Below are 14,079 nucleotides of genomic sequence, written 5' to 3'. Positions count from 1 at the left end.
GCGCGGAGGGTGTTCGACGCAATGCCGCGCAGGAACGCGGTCACCTGGAACGCGCTCATCAAGGGGTACGCGCAGGCCGGGCGCAGGGAGGAAGCCATTCTGCTGTTCCGGGATATGAAGAGGGAGGGCAGTGATATTGCTCCGGATAGGTACACTTTCCCGGCGTTGCTTTCCGGCATTGCCAGGGAGGGTGGCTCTGGCTGCACGCAGGAGCTCGGGGGAGCCCTGCATGCGCATGTCATCAAAGCAGGGCTGGAGAAAGATCCATTTGTTGGGGCTTCCCTCGTTTCTATGTACGCTGCTAGAGGGACAGTGAAGGATGCAAAGGTCGCCTTTGATCAAGTGGGTTCCTTGGACCCAATCGTTTGGTCGTCCATGATCTCTGCGTACGCGAACTGCGAGGAGGAAGAGGCTGCTCTCTTGGCTTTCTTCAATATGCTGTGTCAAGACATCAAACCAACACAGTTTGTCTACTCGAGCGTGTTTTCTGTCTGTGGGAGAATGTCAAAGCTGGAGATGGGCAAGCAAGTTCACGGACACAGTCTCAAGAGCAATACTGAGGAGGATGCCGCAATGTTAAACGCGCTTTTGAGCATGTACTCGGATTGTGGATGCATTAATGACGCACAGAAAGTATTCTCTTCAAACGATAACGTGAACGTAGTTTCTTACAATTCAATGATTTCAGCTCTTGGACAGCATGGGTATCCGAAAGAAGCAGTTGAGCATTTCAGGCAGATGAAGCTTGCTGGTCTTATGCCTGACGAGGTAACCTTGCTAAGTCTGCTCTCTGCTTTCAACCATGCTGGTCTTGTTCATGAAGGCCTGCAGATATTCAATTCCATGGTGGATATTGAAGGCATAAAACCGACATATCAACATTATGCCTGTATCGTTGACATGCTGGCTCGGTCAGGCTTAATTGGAGAAGCCATAAAAACAATCAATGGAATGCCCTTTGAAGCTGAAGCACCATTATGGAGGATTGTTCTTGGTGCATGCAACAAACACCTTGATATTGACACTGGCAAGCACATTGCAGAGATGCTGTTTGAGATGGAACCCTATGAAGCAACAAACTATATACTGCTTAGTAATCTTTATGCAAGGTTAGGAAAGTGGACAGAAGCGGAAAAGGTTAGAAATCTGATGGATGGGAGGGGTGTAGATAAGGATGATGCATTTAGCTGGATTGAGATGGGTCAGAGAACACATATATTTGGTGTTGATGACCGCTCACACCCCATCTCCAGAGAGATATATAGGAATTTAGATAGCCTAATAAGTAATATTAAGGTTGCAGGCTATGTGCCTGATATCAGTTTTGCTGCACACAACATACAAAGGGATAGGAAGGAAGAATCGTTGTATTATCACTGTGAAAAACTGGCATTTGCTTTTGGGGACCTGGCTGCTCCTTCTGGAAGCACTATCCGCATCATGAAGAACCTTCGTGTTTGTGGTGATTGTCATTGTGCATACAAATACTTCTCCCTTGTCACAGGAAGAGAAATAATATTGAGAGACAATCAGAGGTTTCACCATTTCAACAGGGGTTCTTGTTCCTGCGGTGATTACTGGTAATGGATCAATAAGTTATCATTCAATTGTACATCCTAGCAGTGATTTAGGAGCTCTACTGACAGTCTGACACCATATATGTTTAGGTATGTGTTGTGCTTTCATGCAAAACTATTTTCACCGCATTGCGGAGTTTGTTGAGTATGCTTCCACTCAGTTTAGTCGGCCTTATAAGTGCCACCAGGCAGACAATGGCATGGAGTCTGTCAACACCACCACCACCACCTCCCTTGCTAGTCTTGGTTGCTTATTGCTTCTTTCGTGTCCCTATACCTCTCCACGTAATGGTAATGTTGAGCGTGTGATCTGCACAATCAGCAAATCCATGCATACACTACTTCAAGCCTCCATGCCTCCCTCCTATTGGGCTGAGGCCTTAGGCGCCTCCACCTACATTCTCAACTAATGACCTTCCTCCTATGTTCGGAACTCAATACCCTACGAACTTCTCCATCGCACTCTCTCTGACTACTCCAACGTTCGGGTTTTGGTTGCTTGTGCTATCCCAACCTTAGTGCCATGGCCACCCACAAAACTTGTGTCACGTTCCATTGCTTGTGTCTTTCTAGGTTATCGGTCGTCGCATAAGGGTTATCGATGTTTGGACGTTTCTACTCTGTGTGATCATCTCGCGCCCTATCATCTTTGATGAGACTCGCTTTCCATTTGCGGCGGCACCTATGGTGGTCTCCTCTTTTGAGTTGCTTCTCTATCTTCAATGGATGTTGAGCAATCATGTCCCCCGTCGGTCTCTCCCCTCCCCTCGAACGTTGAACAACCATGCCCTACAGTGGCATGCGGTGGTTGCTTCCTTCCTTGAGGTCAAGCAGCTGCTCTTCTACCCTAGGATCTTGTCGCGCGCGCCTTGAGCAACCGCGACCTGCGGTGGTTGGCTCAGCCTAGGAGGTGGTTGGCTTGGGGCAAGCCGACCCACCTAGAGATCAGACTCATGGACTCCATTCGCCTGGTTTCATCGTTGTCGTTCATCCACCAGCGACGACCACGACTGCCACACCTCTACGTCCTTCTTTAGCCTCCCCCATACTTTGGACTGTCCCCGTCGCCACCTCCTCTATTAGCCACCTCCGCCCTTGTCCATCCACCTTAGTACTCTTTGGAAACAAGGTCAATAGACAGGTCCCCTCAAGCCCATTTATCAGCACCTAAACTTCTCGGCTTTGCAAGGTGGTGTCTTGCCGATCCTAGTGAACTATTGCAGTGTCCTTGCCAATCTCAATTGGCGTGCTGCCATGGTCAATGAATACAAGGTGCTCGTCGACAATAACACCTGGTTCCCATCACCTCTGCAATTGTCGGCTATGGCCAACCCAGTGCATCACCGACGCATGAAGCACACAAACATCGATATTCACTTTATTCACAAGAAGTGGTGCTGGGACAGATTCACGTGCTTCACGTACCGTCTTCTCATCAGTTCGCGGACATCATGACCAAGGCCTTGCCTGTACAGTTGTTTACTGATTTTAGGTCTAGTCTTTGTGTCCATGATCCCACTGTATATGTATAGGATTAGTTTTTATCCTTGTATTCCTTTTATACTCCTCTAATTGAGGTTTGAGGATGTTGTGGCTGGTCCCCGCCCAACACACACACATTGGGCATTGGGTGTGAGGTGTTCCCCCTAATCCTTTCTATCTACACATTCAACTTGGAATTCCAATATTTAGGACAAAATGGATTAGTATAGAGATTTTGGATTCTATAATAAAGTTATTAAAGATATCTTGAAGATATGAAATTGTGACACTTCTACTCATACCTTTGCTGTAACCATGCTGTGGAATGCTTATTTTAGGTTAATGATATTGGTATTACATACTATTGTTTGTTTACTCGTGATATACACATTTCCTATCACTGTCAACAGTAACTAGTCACTGCCTCGTCTGTTTGGTCTTTTTATTCTGTATTCAAAAGTTTCTAAGGGAAAGATTCTAAATCACCTTCAGTTTTATTTATTCATCAACTGTGTGATGCAGTCCCCACAAACATTTGTAATGTGACTTAAGAAAAACATTGGCATGCCCTTCTAACAGAAAATAACCTTCTCATATATGCCATTGATGCTCAAGAAAACAATATTAAGCACATAGTAAATGGCATGGATATTTTTCTATACTTTTTTGCATGATCCTATGATCTGAAGGCAATTCCCTGATGATAGGTAAATATGTTAACTTCTACTCAGTACCAATGCTTTAGAGTGTTTTCTCTAGATATTGGTATTTGGATCACATGTTGATACCTGCACATTATCTATGCATTTACATTCCCCTTCAGTAGTCATTATTCTCAATACCTTATCTCTTTGGTCTTCTATAAGGGGATGATGAACATTACAACTGAATATTATCTTTCCCTTCAAACTTTCCAGAGGAAATGTGTAACAAATTTAGTTTTTCCCGAAATATTTTTAAGTTGGCATGGAAGATAATGTTTTTCCATGGCTTAATCACTGAAAAAAAAACAAAATAACAAGCTCATACAATTATCAGATATGTTCTCTGGTGATTAAGTTTTCCAGAAACCATCTTCTGCAGAGATGCTGCAGACAAAGGTGGAACCTGTAAAGGAAATTTGCTATATAGACAACGTTAGATAGAATTGGTTATTGGTTTGCATGCATGATTACACAGGTATGAATTAGCTGTGCAAAAAACACAACGCGTGCATGGCATTCAACCACAGAAGAGTATGCACATGTCAATCAATAGCCAACACAATCTCGAAGTATTTTTCAAGCATCCTATCCTTTGTGAAGTCAGTGAAGTACCCCTTGTCAACCTCAAGTCCTTGCTCTGCTGCTATCTGTTCTACCTGCCGCTGAACCTGATCGGCACTGACATGATCTGGATCCATGAAGCATGCAATTTCTGTGCAATCGTCACCATGGGAAAGGGCTAGTGCCTGCACCGTCGGCAATCCTCCACCCCGACCAGTCACCCTTCGGGTGATCCTTCTTACAGTTGGGATATCCTTTGATAGTACAGGCACATTATAGCTCAAAGGTAATGGTGCAGCACCAATCATCATGGCTCCTCTTTCACGAGAAACATGATCTGGGCCCTCATCTGGTTTCATTGGTAGAATATCAGGCAGTACCTGACCTGTCCATTGGATGCCCATGTAATTTGCCTGGTAGTAGCCGAGCCCGCGCCGTACTGCTGTCGCAGACTTGCCTGTGGGGTGTGCTGCTCCATACAGGAATACTGGGACTGCATACAGGGAAAATGATCAAAAGTTTTGTATACTGCATCTGTTTTTGCCAGGAAAAGATTAGAGAAATTTGACAAACCTTGTAAGCCATTGCCAATGTCAGAAGCCACCATCTTAGCCAGTTGAGCAGCATCTTCCATTGTGGCTTGATTCAAGGGGTGGAAGGACATGTCATCAACAACACCAATCCTTGGGTGAGTTCCAGTGTGCATTTCAAGGTTTATGGTAGAAAACGCCGTCTCAGTCATCTCCAACAATACTCGCCTCATCGGACTTAACTTCACTTCACCAGTTGAGCTGTCGTTGACGATATAAGAAGCAAGCGTGTAACGGACACGGTTATAGTGGTCATCTTCGAACTTGCTGAGCAAAACAACCTCAGGGTCTTTCTGGACAATGTGACTGATTGCATCAACAACCTTCGCATTCTGGCTTTCAGAAATGTAGAGCTTGCAGCAGATAACCTTTGATTTCAACAGGGTGAGCTTTGCCTTTGCCTTTGGAAGAGGTGGATAACAAAGTGAGGATAAAATTGTACTTGTAATCTGCAAGTTTATGTTTGCAGTTGCTAGATAAGCTAACTACAAGTGGAGTATAAGTATCCGATGCCTACTTGCATAATTGATCCATCGAGAGATCAACAAGAAACAGTGTCGGTTAACCTGATTTCTCCCAGGGATAGGAAAAACAGTAAGTCATGCCTTTCCTCACATTTTTCATTACAACAATTATGATGCTTTTAAAGAGTATACCCTTTGTTTGATCAGCAGTTATGATTTTTGAGAATTGGATTGGATGTGATTTCACGTTACCAATGTTACCCAGACCAGACATTCAGGAAGAAAATATCTTTAGTGCCTCAGCAGATTTTCTTTTTTTATGGACCCACAAAGTGGATATATGTTGAAATACGGGATTTTTGACATTGATTGTTTTAACTCTTATCCAAGAACATAGGTTTATTAAAGTTGAGCTGAAGTATGGGATTTTCCACATTGATTGTTCTAACTCTTATCCAAGACCATAGGTTTCTCTTCAGGAGTTGGGAGTTGGGACTGCAGAGATTTGGCACCGGAAACATACCTTGTCTGTGTGCTTTTGCTCCTCCATGCCTTCAGCTCTCTCTCTCTCGCTCTCTTCCCCCTAGCTCCCTCCCTCTTGTCTCTGTGTGCGTCTGGAGTGGTGGAGCTGTGCCTTCTCTCTCTGACTCTCTCCCTCAGCTGCGCCTCTGTGAAGCGGTGGAGGCGTGGAGCTATGCCTTCTTATAGTTGTATCATTGTATGCATCATGACAGTTACTTGAAAGAAACCCTTTTGTCCTTTTTATTTCTTGTTTTCCTCTGAGTAAATAAGACTCCAAACCATGAGAAAAAAATGCAGCATGTGCTTATCAGCTTTATGACTCATCAGGTCCCTGCATCTTGTCCCAGGCGGCAACTTAAAAAGAGTTAAGGTCAGTTCCACTGCAGCATCCCCACCACTCCAAAGCATTATTTTGAAGCACATGGTAATATGTTATTTGCCTCTTAAGCCGTGTCATCCATTAAATCCCTTGCTTCATCATCCATTAATCTTGTCTCTTGCTCTCTGGCTCAAACCCCCCTCATTTTTCATTATCTTGTCTGTTAACCCTCTAGTGACCAAATGTAATGTCATTCTCCACATTTCAGCACACAGATTTGGTGAAAACCAGAACCAATGTCTAGAAGAGAGAGAATAAATTGCCTTTGTGCATCTGTCAAGTTTGCTGCTTATGAAATATCCTGTGGAATTAGCTTGCGACGTTTATGTCGATTCTGCTGTGCTTTTGTACACTAGCAACCAATTCCCATACAGTGACATGCCAGTGAAACCAGTTGGATCTGTGTGTACATCCATGACCATCCTGCATTTTTTTTTCCCAGATTAGAAGGATGATGACTCAGAGCACTCCACACCCCTCCTATTATAGCTTACAATGTTACTAATAGCTGAACTATTTTCCTCTTTCAGGTCATGGCTGCATCTTGCTTGTCACCTTATCAAAGAGATCATCAGCTGAAGTAGCTACAGAGAGCCTTAACTCTGAAGAAGAGCATCTGAAGAGTCTAAAATAGGTACTTTGCAACACGGCTTCGATGAGATGGAAGTTCTGATTAACGAAAGCAACCACTTGTGATTGAAAATCTGATCTGCATACATGCTACGCTGCTATCCGTCTGGATAGGACTGACATTTCAGCGAGTGGCTGGCTGTGCGCGTACGTACGTACCGTAGGGGATCACGTGCATCTGGCATTATAAAAGCATTGGGATCTGACACGAAAGGGAGCAGTCGTTTTCCACGTTGGAGGGTACACTGATTGGGGGCTTGTGATTAATTAGATATTTGACACGAGTTGCTGGATTAATGGGTTTACGTAGCTGCAGCAGGAGCACTCTGCGACGAGTGGTGGTTTGTGTGTTCGCTTAAATTATTTATGTCACCTCTCACATGAAACTCACTTTTCACCTTATCAAGCGACTTGGCGTTGAGAACTGCGTTTTAATTTCTACATCTGGGTAACTTGACATTGACTTGTTGATTGGTTACTTAAATAGGGGCCTAAGAAAAGCTTTATTCAGATCCACCGTCAAGTTAGTCGGATTGCCAGTTGTTTACATATTCAGTGAATTTTAAAATAAAAAAATAACAAACTTCACTATCAGATGAAAAGAGGGCAGCAAAGTTAAAATCTACCGGCTTGTACTAGTTACTTCTAAATTTGTGCTGCCGTGCCTCTATTTTTTGGCTTATGTTTATAAGTCAAAATTTAATTTTTTAATCTTAAATTTGGAGTTGGTTTTGAGGTTTTCTCATTGTAATTTATTTTCTAACCTTCCCTTTTGAATCGTTAAAAACACTTATATAAAGTTTTATTCACAAATTATTTTTTATTTATAAATATGTTTGCAAAATGATCTCGTATAGCTATAGTAATACTGTAGTAGCGAGAATTGGGCCTACTTGTTTGAGGTGTAGCCATTACACCTATGAGTCGTAGCCTATTATGAATTTTAGAATTAATTTAAAGGTATTGTTTATGGTTTTCTAATTTCTACTACTTTGGTTTACGGCTAAGGGCTTCTTCGGATCATAGGAATTTTACGGGATTTTTAGAGAAAACAGTTTAATTCCTCCATTTTTCTTTTAAAAAATCCTTCAAATCGCAGAGTTCCTGTGAGTAAAAGTATAAGGAAAAGTATAAGGAGCCTTACTATGAGATTGTTTCTTTTTTTTTTCTTTCGCGGAATGACTGTTTTGGTTGCTTCCACAGTTATAAAGAAACCGTCCAAAGTGGGTCCTTACCGCATACATTGTAAAAACCATAGCATTAATCCGCAAGTGTGCATGGTACAGATCAAGGCTATATATACTAGCACCATGTTATCCCGTTCCGTGATTTGGAGATAAGCCCAAAGCAGGTTCTCTATTTAAAACAACAATTTGATCGATCTGTCATTACCCATGCCCGCAGAGCGTGTGTTTTGAGGGTTAGCGATCCCGATCCGCGCCACATCCGATCCACACGTTGCTCATCTTAATGTACGCGCAGAAGTAGAAACTAGTGGCCAGTGCCAATATTGAAATGGAAACCAGAACCGTGTTTCTCAATATCCAAAGCGTCTATTATGACCAAAACACGCTTGGGACTATCTATTTGTGACTCGACTACTGGCGAAACACGCCTTCTCTAGCCGGAATCGCATCCATGTGGATCACGAACGTGCTTACCGTCAGATGTCTACCTGCCAGTCATAAAACGAGTTTAGCTTGTAGGCTAGTGCTGCAAAATATGCAACCTTTTCTCCTAGAAACGTTACCCTTCTTAGCTATTACATGCAAAAAAAAAAAGACTCCTTGTTAAAAAAATAATATTTTAAGGTAAATAAGATAATTAGTTATTCTCTATTTTTTCTATGTACTAGCATAATACTCATGCTTTGCTATGAAATGTATTATAAAATGTCAGAGCTTTTTTTATCAACTAAGTTAATATCACTAGCTTGTTTACACCAAATTTAGATTATTCCATAATATAAAAAAACAAGAGCTAATTTATAAAATAGCTATAGATAACAATGTGGTGGAAGATTTATTGCCACCATCCACTACTAGAGATGATTTAAGTTTTTGTCATATACTCTGTGTGTGAAGCTCATGACCTTACGATGTTATACCTTTATGCTAACAATTCGTTAGATTGGTCTAGCTATGTGAACTCGTAGTTTACAATAGCTTGATCTATCAGTCAACAGGTCCGTTTGCATCGTCTTTTTGTTTAAAAAACAAGCATGAGCAAAATGGATTATTAGTTATTAAAAATTAATTTATGAATAGAGTAGTATATATGTTCTTATTGATCTATAAGCAAATGTTTAAAAAATAAGCTAGGACAAAAGAAACCCAAATTTAACTCAAAATTTAAATTTGAAATTTGAATTTTGCTTATAAGCATAAGTATAAACGAAAAGACGAGTGGTTGAAAACATAAACAACTTTGACCTTGTTGTACTTGTATCGCAAGAACCTCATAGGTCGCATCCTATTAGACATTTCTTAAAAAAACACTCATATTGGTGGGTCCTATAGTGCTCCACAACTATTTAGCTTTGAAATTCATCTACTCATTCTATTGCAAAATGTAAGCATTTGTATGGTTTGAAACTTATATTATAATATCGACATTTATGACATTATACACAGTAACACATGTTCCATCAATCATTTTTTGTTCAAAATTATTTTTATTTTCTCCCCCGTTAACCCTCTCGTCCCATCCAATTCTTATTGATGGGCGCTATAATCTTTTTTTTTCTCAACTTTAATTCTTGCTATATAATTTAGAAATACTTATATTTTAAAACAGAGAGAATATTCTCAATACGGGAGCAACTTAGTTAGACGCTTGTGGAGCTCAAGACATTTTATTGGCTACCAACCCATTTATGCTAGGCCCAGTTCCGAATGAATCTAGCAAGCTAACAAAGCTAACGATGTTGTGCCTATTAGGCATGAACTTGACTGGTGTCATGCTTGATGCTCTATTAACATTGATGAAGCCAACACTATTCAACATGTCGCATAATGTGATCCAATGTTAAAGCCACAAAATGGCATACAAGGATCAAATGCGTGCTTGATCAGGATGCATATATATATTAAAACAACATATAGACAACCAAACAGATAATAGTTGTATATGAACTGTCTGTTTCGAGGTCTGTATGTGTCAAATAGACAGCTGCTATCTGAACCGTGCTACATGCCCTTTAAAACTTGAGATGTTATATCTTTATGTGAACACGTTTATTGTTTAGATTGTTCCTGATATTAGAACTGGACCGATTCCAGAACTTGACCATGTTGTTTTCGATGTAGTACGTAGTGTTCGTCTTATATGTTACCTCGTCCAACCCAAGCTATACCCTTGAACACCATCAAAACCAAACACATTGCTATAACTAATTGCTATAACTAGAAGGTTTCATCAAATTATACGTTCTAGCAAGTAATACTGTGATACATCGTTTTAATAATATTGTATGTAAAATAATGAACAATTTGTTGATATGAAAATCAGTGGTTGTTATGAGATGTTTATTGGTTTTATGACGAGAATAACTTGATTACTGACAGGTATTTTAAGCCGTGCTGCCACACCTTATTTGCTCTATAGAGAGGGATGTTCGACAAAATCACTAAAGAAGTGGTCATCGATCGTTCCAAAAAAAAATCATATAGGAAGAATAAAATAATGCATGTACATAGTCGTCCCTCCCTTCCCGTCGCCGCCCTCGCTTACCAGGGGTGAATATTTGTTTCTTTTAAACACAAAACTGCATATTTATAAAAGCCAAATAAACTTCGGTGAAAAAATCTAAAATCAATTTCAAATTTAAGGTTAAAAATTTAAATTTTTACATATATACCTAAGAAAAAAAAGATGAGAGTGCCATTTCTTAAAAACCATGATACTACTACATTGGCTTGTATATAATTAATTATTAATTATTAAAAATATAAAATAGATTAATATGATTTTTTTAAAACAACTTTTCTATAGAATATTTTTGCCAACAATACGTGGTTTGAAAAGTGTGCACGTAAAAAAAGACGGTTAGATAACTTGGCCTAGCCGAACGCGGCCCTACTCCGGTAAAAAACATGTAAAGATAGGCATTGACATGGTCTTCAAAACTCAACTTAATTGAATTGATTTAGAGCACGTCAAGCTCATTATCAACTGCACCGATACAAAACATGAAATGATGTGGATGGCAAAACAGCAAGTGGATTGTAGTTTCGCAAACAAAGTTCCACTGCGATAAGATTATTCATGCTGGTTGACAATTGTGGCTCCACAACATCTTGCCTCTTACAAAAATCCCCCACCTAGCCGACACAGATTGCCATTAGCAACAGAAATTTAAAGATGATTACTTTTATTTCACAGTTGCATGCCTGCAGCTTGAAGCCTCTGACAAATCCTACTGTGCTGGTGATGGCACCGCCTGCAAAAGATTATTACAATTGGATGTAGTAAGTTTTGTGCTGACAAAAATATACGAGCTTAACAGTTTACATGTTGACATGACAATAAAATTTGCAACTACAGCAGCAGATAAAAAACCATCCAGGTAGCAGTCAGGCAGACAAAGACACTGTAGTAGTATCATGGTAACAAGAATATGATATTTCTCGACTAAATAGTAAGACATGCACACGTGAAAGCAAAGCTAAGGACTAAATGGATCAAGAGAAATGCATCCCACACATTTGCAAAAAAATCACTACCTACCCATTCAAATGTGTGCAAGGATGGTAGCAGCAACAAATGCACCATATCGAACATGAAAAACAAAATTCCACCATGTAAACAGAAGTACTGAGTTCTCCAAGATATAGATAATTTACTGGAAATAAAAATATTAGCTCTATAATTTGTGGTGAGTGGAGAATCTGATCACATAGAAACCCTACTGAAGGGCTTCGGCCAGATATGATTCAAAATTTATTTGGAAAAAGTATTGCTTAATTTTCCAGTAATATGTGCATGTATATGTTACCCAGATCATGAAAGTGGAACATGATTGTATATCCATTTAACATGACCATCCATCCAAACAGACAATTTATCCTTGTACTTTGTCCTGGCGTGATTAGATACATAGAGACAATTTATCCTTACAATCTTTGATTCTTGTCTAATTTTGTCATTGTGTGATTATATACATAGAAGCACTACCTTTGATAGTAATTTATTGGTAAAAAGCATATGCTGATGACAAATAGGTAGTTCAATATCTTGACACTACACTAAAATAATATAGCATGTATACAATAGATAGCACTTCAAAAGAAAAGGAAAACGCATATCATTCCTTATGCTTCTAAATACCCTGATTAACTGATATTAGTTAAATATTTCGTGGATTATCGGAACTATGAGCAGAAGAGCATTACTTAAGGTAGGAAAGATAAGTATAAATTAAGAATACCTCAGTAGTTGTGTCTTTCTTCTTCCCACTAAAAAGCCTGGAGACACCATAAATTACACCACCCCACATAGCTAAGCTGGCTAGGACAAACTGCACAAAGTAAAGCATTTTCACTAAAAACATGACCTAAAACAAGCCAGTCAAAACCAACATTACAGATAGGCAGTCAATCAATCAATCTTGTATTAATAGTTCGAGCTAAAACATCTTTTTTTATGAAAACAATATGATTCCAGCACAATATTAAGGTAAGTAGCCCTAAACTATGTTAGTTAGCAGTCATTTAGAAGAAACTGCACATACAATTAACGAGGTTGATAACATAAGAAAAGGAACATTTCAAAATTTGAAAACATATCTGATGAACATTACCCGAAATTGAATAGTTCATATGCAACAAACAATTAGTTCATTTCAAGTAGCATACTCAAACAATAAAATACATATTAGCATTTCCCTAAGACAGTAAACATGAGTAGAAGGGAAAAAAATATTCTTACAAGTCATGCATAACTGTAGTTACTGGCTAAGATTCATACCAGCATATATAATCATTCCCCCTAATAAATATTGCACTTTAATCGGGCAAATTTTGTACCATTCCTCCAAAGCACGATGCATATGTATGTACACACCACGAAATTACTCATTTTGAAGTAAATGGTAAAACAACCCTCATTTCAATCCCACTTCTTCCCAAAGTAGGGATGCCGAATTTCATTCCTAGACCACATAACTGTAATCTTGTAAAATAGCGTATATTAAACTGGATATATATCTATCTAACTGGAATCATGCCATCAAAAATAATATTCACATTCGAGCCAACTAGATCACAAAACAACACTAAACAGAAACAACCCCTTCACTTGCTGCAGGCAAAGTAGAGAGGCAAGTAGAATAGTATAATGATATCAAACTCAGGAGCTAAACGAGGAAAACTCACATGCTCTTCCTTCCAGTTACCCGGGTTCAACGGATCTTGCCAAAGGTTCACCTTCGCGGGCCCATGGTGGTCTGGGAACAGCACAGGACGAACCAATCAGAGAGTGTTAGACGGCATGCGCAGCAATACGCCGAACAAACAAACAGAAACCGCTCCCGCAAACCCTAACCAAAAATCGAACCAAATCCTCCTACGGGAGATCACAGGCATGCACCCCGCGACCAAACCGTGGCCCCCCGACCGAATCGGCCAAGGGCGGATGATGGCGGAATGGGCCGAATCTGACAAACCGGCGCAGCATGACTCTCGGATCTGGGAAGGCGGGGGGAGGAGAAAGGGGGTGTGGGGGGGGGGGGCAGCGCGGATACCTGCGGCGCCGGCGAGACCGCGGCGGGAGATGAGGCGGGCGAGGGGGGAAGACGAGGAGGAGGCCGCCGCCGCCGCAACGAGACGAGATGCCATCGCGCCGTCGATTCGTTCGCGTGTGTTCCCCTAGGCTCGGAGTCCTTCCAGACAGGTGGGTGGGTGAGGGGGGGGAGGGGGGGGGTGCTGGTTGCTTCTTTCTAGGCTCCCGGATTTTATGTGGGCTGGGCTAGCGGTCGTGGTTGGTTGGGCTGGGCCGACCCAGACCTATTCCTGGGCCCTGTCTATTCCAAGATAAACATGCATATTATATTTAGAAATAAGTTCAATTGAGGTCCCTCAACTTATCGTCCAGTCTGTTTTTCGTCATTGGACCGCAAAACCGGATACAACCGGTACCTGAACTATCAAAACCGGCGCAAATGAGGTCCCT

General features: G+C 40.8%; 3 protein-coding genes across 5 annotated transcripts; 1 reads left to right on the top strand and 2 right to left on the bottom strand.

The window, feature by feature from the left end:
- Nucleotides 1–6,253, top strand: LOC102703025 (pentatricopeptide repeat-containing protein At3g24000, mitochondrial-like). Its single transcript, XM_006651507.3, has 2 exons — nucleotides 1–1,667; nucleotides 6,228–6,253. Exon 1 carries the CDS (start codon nucleotides 22–24, stop codon nucleotides 1,582–1,584), a length of 1,563 nt encoding a protein of 520 aa, XP_006651570.2. The 5' UTR covers nucleotides 1–21; the 3' UTR covers nucleotides 1,585–1,667; nucleotides 6,228–6,253.
- Nucleotides 3,510–6,063, bottom strand: LOC102720503 (formimidoyltransferase-cyclodeaminase-like). Of its 2 annotated transcripts, none has more exons than XM_015835702.2 (3): nucleotides 5,902–6,063; nucleotides 4,898–5,363; nucleotides 3,510–4,817 (listed from the first exon to the last, which is right to left on the bottom strand). In XM_015835702.2, exons 1-3 carry the CDS (start codon nucleotides 5,926–5,928, stop codon nucleotides 4,306–4,308), a joined length of 1,005 nt encoding a protein of 334 aa, XP_015691188.1. In that variant the 5' UTR covers nucleotides 5,929–6,063; the 3' UTR covers nucleotides 3,510–4,305. The 2 variants fall into 2 exon arrangements, with proteins under 2 accessions (XP_015691188.1, XP_006650273.1); XM_006650210.3 differs by having other exon boundaries at nucleotides 3,533–4,817; nucleotides 4,898–5,315.
- A 4,771-nt stretch (nucleotides 6,254–11,024) lies between the features above and the next one.
- Nucleotides 11,025–13,815, bottom strand: LOC121053808. 2 transcript variants are annotated; one of them, XM_040521654.1, is made up of 5 exons: nucleotides 13,652–13,815; nucleotides 13,284–13,354; nucleotides 12,338–12,427; nucleotides 11,301–11,350; nucleotides 11,025–11,231 (listed from the first exon to the last, which is right to left on the bottom strand). In XM_040521654.1, exons 1-4 carry the CDS (start codon nucleotides 13,743–13,745, stop codon nucleotides 11,327–11,329), a joined length of 279 nt encoding a protein of 92 aa, XP_040377588.1. In that variant the 5' UTR covers nucleotides 13,746–13,815; the 3' UTR covers nucleotides 11,025–11,231; nucleotides 11,301–11,326. The 2 variants fall into 2 exon arrangements, with proteins under 2 accessions (XP_040377588.1, XP_040377587.1); XM_040521653.1 differs by having other exon boundaries at nucleotides 11,025–11,350.
- Nucleotides 13,816–14,079: the final 264 nt, after the last annotated feature.

The sequence above is a fragment of the Oryza brachyantha genome, chromosome 3, assembly GCF_000231095.2.
Source record: "Oryza brachyantha chromosome 3, ObraRS2, whole genome shotgun sequence".
In the NCBI taxonomy this organism is placed as follows: domain Eukaryota; kingdom Viridiplantae; phylum Streptophyta; class Magnoliopsida; order Poales; family Poaceae; genus Oryza; species Oryza brachyantha.
The sequence above is the reverse complement of the archived record's forward strand: the minus strand, read 5'-3'. Positions and strand labels throughout refer to the sequence as shown.